At 38.0% G+C, this 15,030-nt stretch overlaps 1 protein-coding gene across 1 annotated transcript in view; it reads right to left on the bottom strand.

Moving 5' to 3' along the window:
- The window catches only part of MIA2 (MIA SH3 domain ER export factor 2), a 598,301-nt gene that overhangs the window by 80,420 nt on the left and 502,851 nt on the right, over nucleotides 1-15,030 (bottom strand). The window contains exons 23-25 of the mRNA XM_053711462.1: nucleotides 14,375-14,421; nucleotides 13,403-13,482; nucleotides 3,996-4,118 (exon numbers count right to left, since the gene is read on the bottom strand). Of these exons, the coding sequence (XP_053567437.1) occupies nucleotides 3,996-4,118; nucleotides 13,403-13,482; nucleotides 14,375-14,421 (250 nt within the window). The remainder of the gene's footprint in view (nucleotides 1-3,995; nucleotides 4,119-13,402; nucleotides 13,483-14,374; nucleotides 14,422-15,030) is intronic.

The following is a 15,030-nucleotide window of genomic DNA, read 5'->3' as shown; positions in this document are numbered from 1 at the left end:
CAAACAGGGAAGAAGTTTGGCGAAAATCTTTAGTTGCCTGCAAGTAGAACTTGAGGGCACGAACTACATCCAGATTGTGTAGAAGACGTTCCTTCTTTGAAGAAGGATTTGGACACAAGGATGGAACAACAATCTCTTGATTGATATTCCTGTTAGAAACAACCTTAGGTAAGAACCCAGGTTTAGTACGCAGAACTACCTTGTCTGAGTGAAAGATCAGATAAGGAGAATCACAATGTAGGGCTGATAACTCAGAGACTCTTCGAGCCGAGGAAATAGCCATTAAAAATAGAACTTTCCAAGATAACAATTTTATATCAATGGAATGAAGGGGTTCAAACGGAACACCCTGTAAAACGTTAAGAACTAAGTTCAAACTCCATGGCGGAGCAACAGTTTTAAACACAGGCTTGATCCTAGCTAAAGCCTGACAAAAGGCCTGGATGTCTGAATTTTCTGACAGACGCCTGTGTAACAAGATGGACAGAGCTGAGATCTGTCCCTTTAATGAGCTAGTCGATAAACCCTTTTCTAAACCTTCTTGTAGAAAAGACAATATCCTAGGAATCCTAACCTTACTCCAGGAGTAATCTTTGGATTCACACCAGTATAGGTATTTACGCCATATTTTATGGTAAATCTTTCTGGTAACAGGCTTCCTAGCCTGTATCAGGGTATCAATAACCGACTCCGAAAAACCACGTTTTGATAAAATCAAGCGTTCAATTTCCAAGCAGTCAGCTTCAGAGAAGTTAGACTTTGATGTTTGAATGGACCCTGAATCAGAAGGTCCTGTCTTAGAGGTAGAGACCAAGGCGGACAGGATGACATGTCCACTAGATCTGCATACCAAGTCCTGCGCGGCCATGCAGGCGCTATTAGAATCACTGATGCTCTCTCCTGTTTGATTTTGGCAATCAATCGAGGAAGCAGCGGGAAGGGTGGAAACACATAAGCCATCCTGAAGTTCCAAGGTGCTGTCAAAGCATCTATCAGAACCGCTCCCGGATCCCTGGATCTGGATCCGTAGCGAGGAAGTTTGGCGTTCTGGCGAGACGCCATGAGATCTATCTCTGGTTTGCCCCAACGTCGAAGTATTTGGGCAAAGACCTCCGGATGAAGTTCCCACTCCCCCGGATGAAGAGTCTGGCGACTCAAGAAATCCGCCTCCCAGTTCTCCACTCCCGGGATGTGGATTGCTGACAGGTGGCAAGAGTGAGACTCTGCCCAGCGAATTATCTTTGATACTTCTATCATTGCTAGGGAGCTTCTTGTCCCTCCCTGATGGTTGATGTAAGCTACAGTCGTGATGTTGTCCGACTGAAACCTGATGAACCCCCGAGTCTTTAACTGGGGCCAAGCTAGAAGGGTATTGAGAACTGCTCTCAATTCCAGAATGTTTATTGGCAGGAGACTTTCCTCCTGACTCCATTGTCCCTGAGCCTTCAGAGAATTCCAGACAGCGCCCCAACCTAGAAGGCTGGCGTCTGTTGTTACGATTGTCCAGTCCGGCCTGCTGAACGGCATCCCCCTGGACAGATGTGGCCGAGAAAGCCACCATAGAAGAGAGTTTCTGGTCTCTTGATCCAGATTCAGAGTGGGGGACAAATCTGAGTAATCCCCATTCCACTGACTCAGCATGCACAATTGCAGCGGTCTGAGATGTAGGCGTGCAAAGGGTACTATGTCCATTGCTGCTACCATTAAGCCGATCACCTCCATGCATTGAGCTACTGACGGGAGTTGAATGGAATGAAGGACACGGCATACATTTAGAAGCTTTGTTAATCTGTCTTCTGTCAGATAAATCTTCATTTCTACAGAATCTATAAGAGTCCCCAAGAATGGAACTCTTGTGAGAGGCAAGAGAGAACTCTTCTTTTCGTTCACTTTCCATCCATGCGACCTTAGAAATGCCAGAACTAACTCTGTATGAGACTTGGCAGTTTGAAAGCTTGAAGCTTGTATCAGAATGTCGTCTAGGTACGGAGCTACCGAAATTCCTCGCGGTCTCAGAACCGCTAGAAGGGCACCCAGAACCTTTGTGAAGATTCTTGGAGCCGTAGCCAATCCGAATGGAAGGGCTACAAACTGGTAATGCCTGTCTAAGAAGGCAAACCTTAGATACCGGTAATGATCTTTGTGAATCGGTATGTGAAGGTAAGCATCCTTTAAATCCACTGTGGTCATGTATTGACCCTTTTGGATCATGGGTAAGATTGTCCGAATAGTTTCCATTTTGAACGATGGAACTCTTAGGAATTTGTTTAGGATCTTTAAATCCAAGATTGGCCTGAAAGTTCCCTCTTTTTTGGGAACCACAAACAGGTTTGAGTAAAACCCTTGTCCTTGTTCCGACCGCGGAACCGGATGGATCACTCCCATTAATAATAGATCTTGTACACAGCGTAGAAACGCGTCTTTCTTTATTTGGTTTGTTGACAACCTTGACAGATGAAATCTCCCACCATAGTCCTCTCACACCTCCTATCTAGTCTTTGGGTGCAAGAGAATGACTGGAGGTGACGTAGAGGGGAGGAGCTATATAGCAACTCTGCTGGGTGAATCCTCTTGCACTTCCTGTAGGGGAGCAGATAATATCCCAGAAGTAATGATGACCCGTGGACTGATCACACATAACAGAAGAAATAAAAAACTTTTTTTTTTAAATTTATATATATATATATATATATATATATATATATATATATATATATATATATATATATATATATATATATAATTTTATTTTTTTCTGCGGTGTAGGATCCCCCCTTACCCCCAACCTCCCTGATCCCCCCCCCAAACAGCTCTCTAACCCTCCCCCCCTCTACCTATTAGCCTCCATCTTATGTACTGGCAGATGTCTGCCAGTATTCAGTTTGCTGCAGTTTTTTTTTTTTAAAACCCATTTTTTTCTGTAGTGTAGCTGCCCCCCCTCATTAAACTACCCCCTCTCACATCTCCCTTTCCCTCATTGGATACCACATAGGATCCTCCTCACTACCGCTGCGGCTCAATTTTTTTTTAACTTGCCTGTAGCGTGGCGTAGCGGTCCCACCCACTCCTGCCCTCCTCCAGCGATGGGCCGCCCACCCGCCTCTCTCCTAACCCTCCCACACCACCAACTATCGGCACCATCACTGGTTACTGCCTAAAGGGTATTGCACAATGCCTCAATATCAAGGCATCGCTGCAATACCCTGAAAGCGGCTGGAAGCGATTGCGATCACTTCCAGCGCTTCATTTGACAGAGCATGTCCTTGGTCGTTAAGGGATTAAACAGAACAAAAAACAAAGGGAAAGTGATATAAATTGGAAGCGGTGCTCTTTTCTATCAACTCCAAGAAGGCGACTATATACCCATAAGTTATGAATAGTTCCTCATGAAAGTATGAGACATAGGCATTTGCTGACAAGAGATTGGGCAGAAGATAAGAGGGATATGAAGGATATATCTACAATATTCTCCCAAGGACTTATTTAATGGGCACACCATCTGGCTGCTTTTACGGACTAATCAGTTAAATTTTAAGCCAATATTGAACTAAAATTAGCTAATATTACATTTATTTCAATGTTTGATGCACAAATTATCATTAAATCATTTTGTTAAATTATGCAATTACTTTGTGCTTTAAATAGCTTATGTAACATTTATAAATAGCAGAAAATGCTATAATGTTGCAAAAAAATGACAATTCCCCCACCCAACTACTTCATAGTGCTATTCAGTTTACAAAACTTTCTAATTGTCATTAGAGGAGTATGAAGGATATATTTGACTGTCATTAGAGATGGTATTAAAATCGGAGATAATTGATTAGGTTGGCCCAACTCTTAATATTAAATTACATAAAGCTACAGCCCACCATTTATTTTTGCCCTTTTTTCTGCCTCAACACAAGAAACATGTCAAACGCAGTGTGAACATTGGCACATGTAAAATAATATATATGAGAAGGGCAGACTAGATTAGGTTATACTAGTGTTACCTCCATCTGCTCCAGGGATCATTGGAGAATGCCTAGGGGGACCTTCCATTAGGGTTGGTGGGGAGAGAAAAGTTCTGTTATCCTGAATTCTGCCAACTGGAGAAGGTCCAAATGGTGAATTCTCTAAAATATTCAGGAAAAACAATCAGGATTTGATAAAACAACATTAGTAGATACAGAGAGACAGCGTGAGGAGACAGACAACAATCAAGATACACATGCAACTGGATTATCAGATGGTGTATTACTATTAGACAACAGTTAGTCAAAGTATTATACTAAAATGGTGGAAATAAAAAACATCTTTATGACCTCTTCCTAAAAGTATCATTTGACAGTTAGTCACTAAGCAAGCAATATATATATTACAGTTTTATATTAAATGTTTAATGAGCATCCATCTGCTTTTGCAGCTATGATCTCACAAAGAGATCTAGAAAAAGAAAACTGCAGTAATAGCAGGCGAATGATTCTAATATGGCCACATTAACATATTTATTACTTTTGGGTATTTTCTTTTTACTAAAATGAAGCTAGCTAACTATTCTGTAAAAAAAAATATTTACTTATCTTATATTTTTCAGATTTATAAAACCTTCCTGAAATATTTTAATAACACGAAGTAGTAACAGCATATTGTGCTGGAATAGTAAACTGTATAGAAGTAGCAATGCTTAAGACTACAGCAAATAAAGAATGATATATTACAAATGGATTTATTATATGTTTTAGAGAGTTTAAGGTGAAATGCTGCCTAAGAGAAATAGCCAAAATATTCAACAGCAAAAATGGCTAAAAAATAAATAAAAAATACTGAAATAAGATAAGAAATCTGCTTGATTGTTATAATGAGGGATGAAACAATGAAAGATTAAGCTGAAAAATAAGGTTTAAAAAAATATGGTGCAACTATTACTTTTATGAACAGAAATGTAAAGAAAATTATAGATAAAAAAAACAATAGCTTGATTGTTTATAAATAATGTACACTGTACAAGAAATTACAGGTCATGGTACGGGAGGATGCTTATACTGCTCCACTGAAAAGTTTCTATGATGAGTGGGTGATTAGGATGAGGTCAGGTTGAACAAAATAAATATATATACCTTGATGGATTACATATACATCTGCATTCAGAAAAAGCACAAACAATATTTATATACTTTACAGTTTATACATGAGATTCAGTTTGTCATTTATGTAGTCCATATAAAAATCAATACTCCTTCCATAACACTTTGATATCTATTAATAGACAAAGGTAAACAACAAGAATAAATAGAAACTTTGGGTGCAATGGGGAGATGACAGGTCCTGCAAGTAAAATATGGAGGTAATAGGCACAGAAGGTACAAAATGGAAATAGCAGACAAGTAGCTACAAGTAGCAGGTATTATTGGGAAATAAGAGACCAATAGGTTCCAGTGTTCTCCACAGAAAATGTTGCCAGCCAGGAGGCATTAAGTAGTAACTGGGTGGGGCAGTACAATACTTTGCAATATAATTACATTTTCTGTTATTTATAAATGGTACTTAACCTATCCAAAGCACAAATTAATTGATTTAATAATAATTTGTGCAATGAAAAAATTTAATATTAACAGAGTGCTGTGCCTATTAAATAGGCCCTGGGGAGAACACTTGGTTCTCTAAGCAAATGAAAGCAGGTATAACAGGCAGACAAGAAGGTGCCATTTGGTAGTAACAGGCCAGCAAGTTCAAAGTGGTGGTAACAGTCTAGCAGGTACAATCTGGAGTGAAGAGACCCACAGGCACTATAGACAAGAAAAGGGCAGCAGGTACAACAGACTCATAAGCAGGCACTTGGATACTACTTCTACACACTTGATAGATGCAGGTTGGCTGCAGGCACTAGGAATGTTCTGTTCATGTTTATAAACTCATGCTCAGTTAAGGTTCTGATATCAGAATGTTTTTGTTACAGTGCTCTTTGACGGAATTTGTATATTTTTTGATTGTTCTGATAATAATAGCACATTAGAACAATATTTGCAAAGCAAATTTAAATGTTCCAGCCCGACTGAGGCTAAATGAGCATCCATAATGCACTGCAAGATGCAGATATATGTTTGTTGGGTAGCTGTGATAGACTGAGGTTCTATGGTCAACTAGTATAAGAGAAACTGCTGGGGAGTACACATTTCTTGAGTCTAGAGTTGATTTATAATGCATCTCAGTTGTACAGACTAGCATCTTAAGAAAAGCCAATATAAACGAGGTGCAGAATATGCCTTCCTTTGGATTACCTGCTCTTTACCATCCAACAATACAGAGATAACCTCTTAGTGGTAAAAACGTATACAAGAAAGAATTTAGACTAATTACATAGTGTGTTATCTAAAATTCTAGTATAAATAGATGTATTGATTCAGGAAAATGGAAAAAAACATAATTTATGTAAGAACTTACCTGATAAATTAATTTCTTTCATATTGGCAAGAGTCCATGAGCTAGTGACGTATGGGATATACAATCCTACCAGGAGGGGCAAAGTTTCCCAAACCTCAAAATGCCTATAAATACACCCCTCACCACACCCATAATTCAGTTTAACGAATAGCCAAGATGTGGGGTGATAAAGAAAGCAGTAAAAAGCATCAAAAAAGAAATTTGGAAATAATTGTGCTTTATACAAAAATCATAACCACCACAAAAAGGGTGGGCCTCATGGACTCTTGCCAATATGAAAGAAATTAATTTATCAGGTAAGTTCTTATTTAAATTATGTTTTCTTTCATGTAATTGGCAAGAGTCCATGAGCTAGTGACGTATGGGATAGCAATAACCAAGATGTGGAACCCCACGCAAGAGTCACTAGAGAGGGAGGGATAAAAATAAAAACAGCCATTTCTCGCTGAAAAAATAATCCACAACTCAAAATATAAGTTAATTCTCATTAAATTAAAAGAAAAAAACTTAAAACATAAGCAGAAGAATCAAACTGAAAAAGCTGCCTGAAGATCCTTTCTACCAAAAACTGCTTCCGAAGAAGCGAATACATCAAAAACGGTAGATTTTAGTAAATGTATGCAAAGAAGACCAAGTTGCTGCTTTGCAAATCTGATCAACTGAAGCTTCATTCTTAAAAAGCCCACGAAGTGGAGACCTATCTAGTAGAATGAGCTGTAATTCTCTGAGACGGGGCTTGACCCGTCTCCAAATAAGCTGAATGAAACCAAAGCTTAACCACGAAGCCAAGGAAACGTCAGAAGCCCTCTGACCTTTCCTAGAACCAGAAAAGATAACAAATAGACTAAAAGTCTTCCTGAAATCTTTAGTAGCTTCAACATAATATTTCAAAGCTCTTACCACATCCAAAGAATGGAAGGATTTCTCCAAAGAATTCCTAAGATTAGGACACAAGAAAAGGGACAACAAATTCTCTATTAATGTTGTTAGAAATCACAACCTTAGGAAAGCATTTAAATGAAGTCCGCAAAAACCCCTTATCCTGATGAAAAATCAGAAAGGAGATTCACAATAAAGAGTAGATAATTCAGAAACTCTTCTAGCAGAAGAGATGGACAAAAGGAACAACACTTTCCAAGAAAGTAGTTTAATATCCAAAGAATGCATAAGCTGAAACGGAGGAGCCTGTAAAGCCCACAAAACCAAATTAAGACTCCAAGGAGGAGAGATTGATTTAATGACAGATACAAACCAAAGCCTGTTAAAAACAGTGAATATCAGGAAGCTTAGCAATCTTTCTGTGAAATAAGACAGAAAAAGCAAAGATTTGTCCCTACAAGGAACTTGCAGACAAAACCTTATCCAAACCATCCTGAAGAAACTGAAAAAAATTCTAGGAATTCTGAAAGAATGCCAAGCAAATTTATGAAAAGAACACCATGGAAATAAGTCTTCCAAACTTGATAATAAATCTTTCTAGAAACAGATTTACGAGCCGGTAACATAGTATTAATCACTGAGTCATAGAAACCTCTATGACTAAGCACTAGGCTTTCAATTCCCATACCATCAAATTTAATGATTTGAAATCCTGATGGAAAAAACGGACCTTAAAACAGAAGATCCGACCTAAACGGAAGAGGCCAAGGTTGACAACTGGACATCCAAACAAGATTTGCATACCAAAACCTGTGAGGCCATGCTGGACCTACCAGCAATACAAATGACTGTTCCATGATGATTTTGGATATCACTCTTGAAAGAAGAACTAGAAAATATAAGCAGGTTGGTAGCAACAAGGAAGTGTCAATGCAACCACTGCTTCCGCCTGAAGATCCCTGGACCTGGACAGGTACCTAGGATGTTTCTTGTTTAGATGAGAAGCCATCAGATCTATTTCTGGAAAACCCCACATCTGAACCATCTGGATGGAGAGAACTCTCCCCCGGATGTAAAGTCTGACGGCTGAGATAATCCGCTTCTCAATTGTCTACATCTGGGATATGTACTACAAAAATTAGACAAGAGCTGGATTCCGCCCAAGAAAGTATTCAAGATACTTCTATCATAGCTAGGGAACTGTGAGTCCCACCCTGATAATTGACATATGCGACAGCTGTGATATTGTCTGTCTGAAAACAAATGAACGGTTCTCTCTATAACAGAGGCCAAGCCTGAAGAGCCCTGAAAATTGCACAGAGTTCCAAAATATTGATTGGCAATCTCGCCTCTTGAGATTTCCAAACCCCTTGTGCTGTCAGAGATCCCCAAACAGCTCCCTGACCTGAAAAGACTTGCATCCGTTGTGATCACAGTCCAGGTTGGACGAACCAAAGACGCCCCTAGAACTATACGATAGTGATCTAACCACCAAGTCAGAGATAGTCAAACACTGGGATTTAACAATATTAATTGTGATATCCTTGTATAATCCCTGCACCAGTGATTCAGCATGCAAAGCTGGAGAGGTCTCAAATAAAGACGAGCAAAGAGAATCACGTCCGATGCTGCAGTCATGAGACCTAAAACTTCCATGCACATAGCTACTGAAGGGAATAATAGAGACTGAAGGTTCAGACAAGCTGAAACCAATTTAAATTGTCTCTTGTCTGTTAGAGACAGAGTCATGGACACTGAATCTATCTTGAAACCTAAAAAGGTGACCCTTGTCTGAGGAATAAAGGAACATTTTGGTAAATTGATCCTCCAACCATGTCTTTGAAGAAACAACAGTAGTTGATTCGTGTGAGAACCTGCAGAACGTAAAGACTGAGCAAGTACCAAGATATCATCCAAATAAGGAAACACCGCAACACCCCGCTCTCTGATAACAGAGAGTAGGACACCAAGAACCTTTGAAAAGATTCCTAGAGCTGTTGCTAGGCCAAAAAGGAAGAGCAACAAATTGGTAATGCTTGTCTAAAAAATAGAATCTCAGAAATTGAAAGCAATCTGGATGAATCAGAATATGAAGATATGCATCCTGTAAGTCTATTGTGGGCATATAATGCCCTTGCTGAACAAAAAGCAGAATAGGCCTTATAGTCACCATTTTGAAAGTTGGTACTCTTACATATCGATTCAAAAATTATTAGATCCACTGGTCTGAATGAAATTACTTTCTTTGGGACAATGAATAGATTTGAATAAAACCCCAGACCCTGTTCCTGAAACGGAACTGGCATGATTACCCCAGATAACTCCAGGTCTGAAATACACTTCAAGAAAGCATGAGCTTTTACCGAGTTTGCTGGAATGCGTGAGAGAATTTTTTTCTCACAGGCGGTCTTACTCTGAATCCTATTCTGTACCCCTGAGAGACAATATTCTGAATCAAATGATTTTGGACCGAATTGATCCAAACATCTTAGAAAAATCTTAATCTGCCCCCTACCAGCTGAGCTGGAATAAGATCCGCACCTTCATGCGGATTTAGGGGCTGACTTTGATCTCTTAAATGGTTTGGATTTATTGCAATTTGAAGAAGGCTTCCAATTGGAAACAGATTCCTTGGGGAAGAATTCGGTTTCTGTTCCTTATTTAAGAACAAAAACGGTTAGAAGCTTTAAATTTACCCTTAGATCTTATCTTGAGGCAAAAAACTCCTTTCCCCCTAGTGACAGCTGAAAATATTGAATCCAACTGAACCAAATAATTTATTACCTTGGAAGGAAAGAAATAGCAATCTGGACTTAGAAGTCATATCAGCATTCCAAGATTTAAAGGGATGGTAAACTCAATATTAACCGATTATATGATTAATCTTGTTCAGTCTTATTAAATTTGCACACCAAATTTCAATGAATACATTATATAGCCATTTACTTACTATTCTCTTATATATAATCTGTCCGTTCTGTTACATCGCCAGCCCCCTGTGACATCATATCCATTGTTTAATTCTGTTGATCAATCAGCAAGCCTGTCGCCAGACAGGCTTTCTTCTATGCAATCTGATATGCGCATTAACGCACAAGCCGAGCAATCCGACCACCCAATCCAATCAGAAGCTTTTAAATCCGCAGAGGATTTTGCGCGTGCATGTTTTCTAGGATGAATGCGTGCATTGTCAGTTTCCACACGGCACGCTAAAGTAAACAGTGAATTGTGTAGTGTTTCTAAACGATTCATTGTTTACTTGGAACAGTGCCAGTAAGTACATAGCTGCATTCTATCTGTTGATGTTTTGTAATAGCCACAATTTGACAAATATCGTTGCAATAGAAAACGGAATTATATATTTTATATGCATTTACATAACTTACTATCTGTAAACAATTGATATATTATTATGTCACATAAATATATATGTCTATATAATATTTAAATTATATTTTTTGTGGATAATAATACCAATGCGCATGCGTGAAAATTAATACTGTCGGGAGTGAGCAAATTCTCTGACGTGCAGAGAGGGTGGTGACAAGATGAGCGTAGAGAATATTCAGTGCAACAACTAAGAGGGGCGGAGCGATGTGGCGCAACAAGGGTTTGTGAATGTGTTGAAAATATAATAAATGTACATAAAAAAATAGTGAAATGATAATGCGGTTTAATACATATTATATTACAGAATCTAAATCTGTAATTTGACAATAACGGAGTTTACCATCACTTTAAGCCACAAAACTCTTTTAGCTAAAATAGCTAAAGACAGAGTTTTAACATCAATTTTGCTGATAACAAAAAATGGCATCACAAATTAAATTATTAGCATGTTGAATCAAGTTAATAATGCTAGACAAATCATGATTCGATACTTGTTGCACTAAAGTTTCCAACCAAAAAGTTGAAGCAGCTGCAACATCAGCCAAATAAATTGCAGGCCTAAGAAGAAGACCTGAAAATAAATAAGCTTCCCTTAGATAAGATTCAAGTTTCCTATCTAAAGGATCTTAACAAGAAATACTATCTTCTGTAGGAATAGTAGCATGTTTAGCAAGAGTAGAGATAGCACCATCAATTTTGGGGATCTTTTCCCAAAACTCCAATCTAATTGCTGGCAAAGGATACAATTTTTTAAACCTTAAAGAAGGAATAAAAGAAGTACCAGGCCTATTCCATTCCTTAGAAATCATATCAGAAATAGCATCAGGAACTGAAAAAAACCTCTGAAATAACCACAGGAGGTTTATAAACCGAATGTAAATGTTTACTAGCTTTAAAATCAAGAGGACTAGTCTCCTCAATAACCAATATAATCAACACTTCAACAAAGAACGAATGTACTCCATTTTAAATAAATAAGTAGATTTGTTAGTGTCAATATCTGAGGAAGGATCTTCTGAATCAGATAGATCCTCATCAGAGGAGGATAATTCAGTATGTTGTCGGTCATTTGAAATTTCATCAACTTTATGAGAAGTTTAAAAAGACCTTTACATTTATTAGAAGGCGGGATGGCAGACAAAGCCTTATGAATAGAATCAGCAAAAAATTCTTATAAATTAACAGGTATATCTTGCACATTAGATGTTAAAAGAACAGCAACAGGCAATGTATTATTACTGATGGACACATTCTCTGCATGTAAAAGTTTATCATGACAACTTATTACAAACCACAGCTGGAGACATAATCTCCATAAGATTACAACAAATGTACTTATCTTTGGTAGAACTGTTATCAGTCAGCAGGATTCCAACAGTGTTTTCTGAGACAGGAACAGATTGAGACATCTTGCCATATGTAAGAGACAAAACAACATATAAAGCAAAATTATCAATTTCCTTATATGGCAGTTTCAGGAATAGGAAAAAATGCAAACAGAATAGCCCTCTGACATAGAAAAAGGCAAGAGGCAAACAGGAATGGGGTCTAAAATAATGAAAATATTTGGCGGCAAGTATGACGCACAACAAACAGAAAAATATTTTTTGGCGCCAAAAACGACACACCCGCGTCATAGATGACGCAACCTTGTGAAAGGATCCGGCGTCAACTAAGACGCCAGAAAAGACGAATTTGCGTCAACGAACAAAACTTCGCGCCAAAAAATGACGCAATAAACTTTAGCATTTTGCGCCCCGCGACACTAATACTGCCCGCGATATAGAAAAAGACAGTCAATTGAAAAAAGACTACATCCCAGGTAAGAAATACATTTCTAAAAAATGCATTTCCCAGATATGAAACTGACAGTCTGCAAAAGGAAATATACTGAAACCTGAATCATGGCAAATATAAGTACAATACATATATTTAGAACTTTATAAAATACATAAAGTGCCAAACCATAGCTGAGAGTGTCGTAAGTAATGAAAACATACTTACCAAATGACACCCATCCATATATAGCAGATAGCCAAACCAGTACTGAAACAGTTATCAGTAGAGGTAATGGAATATGAGAGTATATCGTCGATCTGAAAAGGGAGGTAGAAGATGAATCTCTACGACCGATAACAGAGAACCTATTAAATAGATCCCCATGAGGAAAACCATTGCATTCAATAGGTGATGCTCCCTTCACATCCCTCTGACATTCGCTGTACTCTGAGAGGAATCGGGCTTCAAAAAAGCTGAGAAGCGCATATCAACGTAGAAATCTTAGCACAAACTTACTTCACCACCTCCATAGGAGGCAAAGTTTGTAAAACTGAATTGTGGGTGTGGTGAGGGGTGTATTTATAGGCATTTTGAGGTTTGGGAAACTTTGCCCCTCCTGGTAGGATTGTATATCCCATACGTCACTAGCTCATGAACTCTTGCCAATTACATGAAAGAAAAGAAAAAGGAAACCCACTTTAGTGACTAGCATTGATTATCCATTAATGTATATAAAGCATAAAACTAATAGAGATAGTCTGACAAATTAAGCATAATTTATACCTCTGTAACCCAGGAAAAACACATTTTTATTTTCCTTACTTCCATAGGGTTTGAGTTATTATGATTAGTAACACTTTTTAGATGTATTTTATACATATGTAGATGCAGCAAATAAAACAGACTTGTTAACCAATTATACATGTACCTCTGCCAATTGCGTGTATCACATCCAAGGCATATGGATCCTTCTCGAGTAAATTAAGCTTGTAATCTGCTTCAGTTAATCTGAGTAAATTGGAAACCAGAAATGTAATATAAAGAGTATCACACAATATACAATTACATCATCAGATACAAAAGTACTAACACAGCAGAGAAATATAAGGGTTTGTCTTGAAAACATCTCATGAGAACTGGTCATGGGAAGCTTCTTATGTGGACCACATCATCTTTTCTGAAGCAAGACAGGATTGTTCCATTTTCATCTCCAGAACATTTAATTCATTTTGTTTGACAACATTTGGCATGGCGGGCTATTCTTCATTTTACTCATTTTGTTTCATACCCAGAAATTATTTTAGCTTCAGGTTGTTACTTTTAATTAAATGATTCTGCCAAAAAGTGATTTATTTATTTTTCCATTACACTTAAAAAAGAATATGTTACATTCAGTTTTCAAACATTACATTCAATACTTTTATTTTATTTACTATGTGTCTAACGTAGGGGTTTAAGACACCATGAGGCCCACATGAGGATTCAAGAGCCACAAATGTTGTCTATCATTCTTCTAGTGTCTTCTAATAAAGCAACCAATATAATGTGAAGTCTCCATCTGTCATGCTTGGAAGACATTTTTGGAGTACTGGGCCTACAGGCCATTCATACTGCCCATAATTACAAGGCAGCATACCCTCAGTACCTTTGCTGCAGAGTCAGAGCAAACACTATCAAAGTAAAGCATTCCGTCTTAAAAAAGGTATGTATCAATGCTTACTGCCTATTAACAAAAGCATATTACCGCTCTCCAAGCTTCTAACAAATTCCATTATCTGCCTGCTGATCCATATACTGCAGTCCTGACCGCATGTAACCAGTTCTTTTTCTTTTTGTACAGAGGTGTTATTCAATGCATTACACAGCCCTAACTATAGGCTACATTAAATTCTCATTTTACACATTCCCTGCAATCTCAACTGGATCTCCACTGGAATTGTAACCATTCTAGAGATTACAAATATACAGATTATATATTAAAGGGGCAGCCTAGTCAAAATTAAACTTTCATGATTCAGATAGGGCATGTCATTTTAAACAACTTTCCAATTTACTTTTATTATCAAATTTGCTTTATTCTCTTGGTATTCTTAGTTGAAAGTTAAACCTAGGTAGGCTCATATGCTAATTTCTAAGCCCTTGAAGGCCGCCTCTTATCTGAATGCATTTGCCAGTTTTTCACAGCTAGGGGGTATTAGTTCATGTGTGTCATCTAGATAACATTGTGCTCATGCCCGTGGAGTTACTTATGAGAGGGCATTGATTGGCTAAAATGCAAGTCTGTCAAAAGATCTGAAATAAAGGGGCAGTCTGCAGAGGCTTAGGTACAAGGTAATCACAGAGTTAAAAGTGTATTAATATAACCATGTTGGTTATGCAAAACTGGGGAATGGGTAATAACATAATTTATGCTTACCTGATAAATTTATTTCTCTTGTAGTGTAGTCAGTCCACGGGTCATCCATTACTTATGGGATTATATCTCCTTCCCAACAGGAAGTTGCAAGAGGATCACCCAAGCAGAGCTGCTATATAGCTCCTCCCCTCACATGTCAT

This window comes from Bombina bombina, chromosome 1, assembly GCF_027579735.1.
Source record: "Bombina bombina isolate aBomBom1 chromosome 1, aBomBom1.pri, whole genome shotgun sequence".
Classification (NCBI taxonomy): Eukaryota; Metazoa; Chordata; class Amphibia; order Anura; family Bombinatoridae; genus Bombina; species Bombina bombina.
This window is presented reverse-complemented; position numbering and strand designations above follow the sequence as displayed.